The sequence below is a fragment of the Limulus polyphemus genome, unplaced genomic scaffold (assembly GCF_000517525.1).
Source record: "Limulus polyphemus unplaced genomic scaffold, Limulus_polyphemus-2.1.2 Scaffold127, whole genome shotgun sequence".
In the NCBI taxonomy this organism is placed as follows: Eukaryota; Metazoa; Arthropoda; class Merostomata; order Xiphosura; family Limulidae; genus Limulus; species Limulus polyphemus.
Window position 1 is genome coordinate 1,084,541 of NW_013665737.1, and position 5,351 is coordinate 1,089,891.

Consider the following 5,351-nt stretch of genomic DNA (forward strand, 5'->3'; position numbering starts at 1 on the left):
AATTATTTTCTTTGTTTTTCGCAAAGTTGCCTCATTAAAAAGTTGCGCACGCGTGAATGCACGTGGATATAAGTAATAATACCTATGTGCACACCCTCAGGGTTCACTTAGTATGGGTGCAAAATTTAAAATTGCTAGAATCTTTTCTCTTGGAGCCTATAGTGATCACACATACACAGACACGAACGCGCGCACGTTCACATGTGCGTGTCTATCTGTCTGTGATTTCTATTTGTAATATCAGGAAACACTTCTTTTCTATGTGGTTTTATGCTAGCTTGTCTCATTAAAACATTGCGCATGCGCGAACACACGTGGATAGGATAAGTAATAATACCCAGGTGCACATCCTCAGGGTCTGCTTAGTATGAGTGCAAAATTTAAAGTTGCGAGGTTCTTTTCTCTTGGAGCTATGACACTCACACCTACACAGACACGCATGCATGCACATACACACACACACACACACATGCGTGTCTGGCTGTCTGTGATTTCTCTTCATAATATAAAGAACCACTTCTTTTCTATGTGGTTTTTTGATAACTTACCTCATTAAAAAAGATGCATGCACGCACACACGTGGATAATATAAGTAATAATACCCAAATGCACACCCTCATTGTTCACTTAGTACGGTTAAAAAATTTCAGGTTTCTATTTTCTTTCTTCTTGGAGCTTTGGTGGTCACATTTCTTTTCTAAGTGGTTTGTTTCTAGCTTGCCTCATAGAAAGACGCGCACGCACGTGGTTAAATAATAACACACAGGTGCTTACCTTACAAAAAAGCCCCGCAGTGGTATGTCTGTGGAATTACAACGCTATAAACCTGGTTTCGATACCCGTGGTGAACACAACACAAATAGCTCAATTTGTAGCTTTGTGCTTAACTTCAAAATAAACCTCACCAAAAGATGCGCACGCACGTGAATAAGTAATAATACCCAGGTGCACACCCTCAGGGTCCACTTAGTATATGTGCAAAATTTCAGAATTCTAGGTTTAGTTCTCTTGGAGTTATGGCGGCCACACACACACCCTTTTATTATTATAGATTAGTTTGCCAGGCCATGTTTTTTGTTCAGTTTGGTAGGTAAAACAAAATACGGAGTATATCCTGCAGGTTGTTTTGGCCGCACGACACTCTACAGTGTGTTTTGATGATTTGGTGAAAATAAGTCAAAGGTCAGTCTACATGATGATAACAAATTAGTTTATTTCTTTATTAACGTTTTTACGCTTTGTAACTTGTAGGACACGTTTACAAACGACGTTTCAATGTACTACACCAATGTAAAAAACAAAATTAATTATACAGCTTTCTAGGTTTACATTATTAAACTTTTCGATGTTACCGTCATCATCAAAACCTCCAGCTCCTTCTAACAAACAAACAAATTACAAAATTAAAATATAACTTACGACAATAGCACCATTAAAATCGTTTTTAATTTTGTTTCTAGGTAGTGTTGAGACATTGGCTGATTTCTCATTCTCGCCGAAATTCGATTCCTGTTGAAATAAAAAATAACCACGAAGACTATTTGCGCGATGATCAAGTTCAAGGTTTGTGCAGATAGCATTTGTTAAAAAGATTTATAATAATGCTTACTATCAACATTAATATAACTACAACTAACTTATTTCTTGAAATAGTATTTTTGTTTTTAAACATTATATTATAGCACTTATACTCATCTTCAACGTTCAAAATGGTTTTAGATGAAACGATTTGACAAATCCTTTCACACAATCATATAATGGTATTATTTGTTTTTGGTATTTTTTCCATAACCGTTATTCTGTGTATGTTTTGCATTTGCTTTTTAAAGTATTAAATACTTTAAGAAAATTTACATTTTATCAGTCTTTTGTTTTCCTTTGTCTTTATTTTAAGGTCACGCCATAACAATTGTTATTGTAACAAATGGATTATAGAAATAGTGTTCCGACCACTACTATGTTTGTTGCATCCCAGCCGACCTGAAGAACTCTGGGTTTAGTGAAACGTGTCGTCGGCAATAGATATAGCAAACATAATGTGATTTGAATGCTGTTGTTATACATTCTTTTAATTCTTGAAAATCCCTTAGGGACTAGATATAGAATGTTGTGTTTAAAAGTATTCTAATGTCTTATGATAAATATAATTAGTCATGCTTCGCCAGTTTGTGATAGGCGTTTACACCAACTGTTGTTGTGACAAAAAAACTTAAATATTCTAAAGAACGTCGTCTATTGAAGTTAGTGAACCTGAAAAAAAAGGACAATGATAGTAGGCTAAGCTGTACAGCTATATAATTACAAGGCTGAAATATATTGGTTATGTGATGCATAAAAATATTTTCCAAGTTTCCCCCCTCCCGAGTTACCCCTTTGAGAATCCTAAGGTTATATACCAGGTTTGGTGACAATCAGTCTAGCGGTTTGCCAATTATAAGCGAACACACGCACATACTTTCGTTAAATAATGATTTAGATTAATTTCCCTGAAAGTGGGCCGAAGATGGATGGGTCACATGTGTTAACCACTCGCACCACTATCCAGTAGTATGTTGTCTGTCTGTCATTCAATAGACACCGAAATGACGTCGCATAAGGGACGCTTAACGTTGCAATTTGTATACTGTCTTGACTTCAGTAAAACATGCTCGTGCCATGAATCACGAGAATAATTATACATTCTGTAGGCTACAACACAGCATGAAATGAAACCATCCAAACTTCTCTTGTCAATTAAACCCTTTCTACTATCGAATGTATTCAGCATGATACGCTGACCCCAACAGATCACTATACAATATAGTTTTACAAACAGTTTCTGGAAATGATAGACATGAGATTAGGATTCTTACAGTGGTCCAGTAAATCTGAGGTTTGACTCCAAACAAATTGCAATATAATTTATTTTAGTACGGTTCTTTTTGAAAAAACAGACCTTTTAACATATAAAAATCCCTAAAAATGCCCAGTGTTTGAACACATAAATGTTTTGATGAAATCATCTTTTTTAAGAAAAAATCGTAGGAAATTGGAAAATGCGTATAAAAGTTTTATTTGATAGTCCAATTTCTTCATTTAGGGCTCATTTGATTTGTTATGTAACGTGTAAAAGTTTTAGACTGCTCTTTGAGGTATACAAGCAGTTGTTTGGGGGCAATAGTTTAAAGTTATTGTAAAAGAACGTGAAGAACTGGATTTTTCATATATATTTAACAACCGGAACTAGTTATAGACAGTGTTTTTTTTTTTTAGTTTTTTATTTTGTTTAGTTTGTACATTGAATTTTAATGTTTCTACATGATTATGTTTTCAGAAGTTATCCCTTCTGGATAGTTTATTTTTAGTTTGTTTTCAAAGTAATCAAAATGAACAAATTTAGTCAATTGAATGTATTTTTCTGAGTTTTATTTCCTTTTACGACCTTAATACCACTCTGTTTGGGGTCGGCTGTCAGTTTTTATAAGCCAAGAATTTTTATACCCGTGTGGCTGGCCCAGTCGGCAACCATATAGGACAGGCATGTTTGGTGACGGGAATTCGAACTCAGGACCCTCCGAATAATTACCTAAGATTGAAAAAAAAATTTTATGGAATCTACATAGTGCTGTCCGTGCTTCAGTTATTATCATTATTTGATAAAGAGACAAACTGTAAATAAACATCATTAATAAAGTTAGTCTTCGAAATAATGTCTTAGAAAATTTGTAATTCCAATTTTTTTTCAAATGCTTATTTGCGATCTGACTACTTCTAGAGTTTCTGATGTTTTTGTGTTGTTTGTTTTTCATTAAGCAGTTACAATGAATACATGAATACATGTACCTCTCAATAATAGACAAGATACTGTCATGTTAAAAGAGAAAGGCACAGAGGGAATTAACCAAGCCGGTGCTGAACGAAATGACAGCATTTCTGTAGTATCTGACCACTGTGTAGCAAAGATATTAAAAAAAACGATAAATTAAACAACAAAGTATGGACGCTGAGCTACAACGAAAATCGTGTAACTTCGATATCGATTCGCCGCGAAGAGCTAATTACTTCATGCAGCAGAGAGATCTACAGAAGAAATGTTATCGCTCTTCTGGTATGAAATGTGTACCTATCCACCAGCTCTTTTCTGATTTTCCTGACCTTCTGAGGAAAGCAAACAAACCAGTACTAGCGGATGCTATTTGGAAAGTTATCAATTTATGATGCCATTTACAAAGTAGAATTCCAAAAATTTACTTTCCTGGCAACTGGGCTTAAATGTATTCAAACTAACTGTTTTGTTTTTAACGAAAGATGGGAAATTGCCTCCAGAGATGGAAAAAGAAAAGGGATTGATGGAAATAACGGAAGTGCATAAAGCTGCAGCAAGTGAAAGGTTAGAATTTACCATTATTGTATTGACATCAAAGAAGAGTTTATATTGGGAACTGACTTCATGCGGAAATATCGACGTGAGGTTAGACTAGCTACAATAGGTTTACAGTCTATGACCAAGAAATCTCTGTTCACTACATGACAATTACTACACCAGAGGTTTAAGCTTCCAGTGAAAACAATGCGGGTGGACATTGTACTACCAAGAAGTAAAATATTCATACCAGAAGTTATCAAGATTAAATCTACATCTTGTGACTGGAACGTAGTGAGACCAAACACTCCGGCATGACCTGATGGATTGATGGTTGGAAGAGCTTTCGTGGATCTGAAGAATATGGGTGTCATAGGTGACGTTATCTGGGAAAGACAGCTTGTGGTAAAATGAAAAGTCATCATGATCTTGATGCTGATAATACTGGATTTCATCGAGGTCCAGGTGCCACGGAAGTGAGTTTCTATTTTGTAAATTGCGCCACTTTACAATATACTAATTGTATTCGTACATTTATTCTAGTATATAAATGAACATCATGTGTCCTTCTTGGTCTCCTGAAAATGGTGGATCATGTTGTTTGCCGAAACACGTGAGGCATATTTTTTTAACCTTATACAAATAAATTTATTGTGCACATGGAACGTCAGTGTCGTAATTTTTATTTTTATTGAAATTATGCACAAGTGATGTCAGACTAATGTGTTGAAGTTTCTTCTTCAATCTTACTCCGGAGATGCAGTCCGCGACTGTTTTTCCTACTTGGAAAATCTCGAGACTTTTTCAGTAGTCTCAGGGCGACAATGCCCGACCTCAGCAAGTTAGGGATTACTTATATCCCATTAAGTAGCTTCAGTTGCAAAATTTGAAATCATTCGGAGTTCCAGGAACTGATTTTGTAACAGTCGGCATTTTCTTTTATCCAAAACAAACTTTGCGTCGTTACGTATTGTATGGTCAAGAAACCAGCTGAGCGTAATAGAGATGG

General features: G+C 35.4%; 1 protein-coding gene across 1 annotated transcript in view; it reads left to right on the top strand.

The window, feature by feature from the left end:
• The window catches only part of LOC106473213 (gamma-tubulin complex component 3 homolog), a gene marked incomplete at its 3' end in the record, with an annotated part of 58,623 nt that extends 54,254 nt beyond the window's left edge, over positions 1 to 4,369 (top strand). The window contains exons 24-25 of the mRNA XM_013933899.2: positions 1,461 to 1,563; positions 4,288 to 4,369. Of these exons, the coding sequence (XP_013789353.1) occupies positions 1,461 to 1,563; positions 4,288 to 4,369 (185 nt within the window). The remainder of the gene's footprint in view (positions 1 to 1,460; positions 1,564 to 4,287) is intronic.
• Between the last annotated feature and the right edge of the window lie 982 nt (positions 4,370 to 5,351).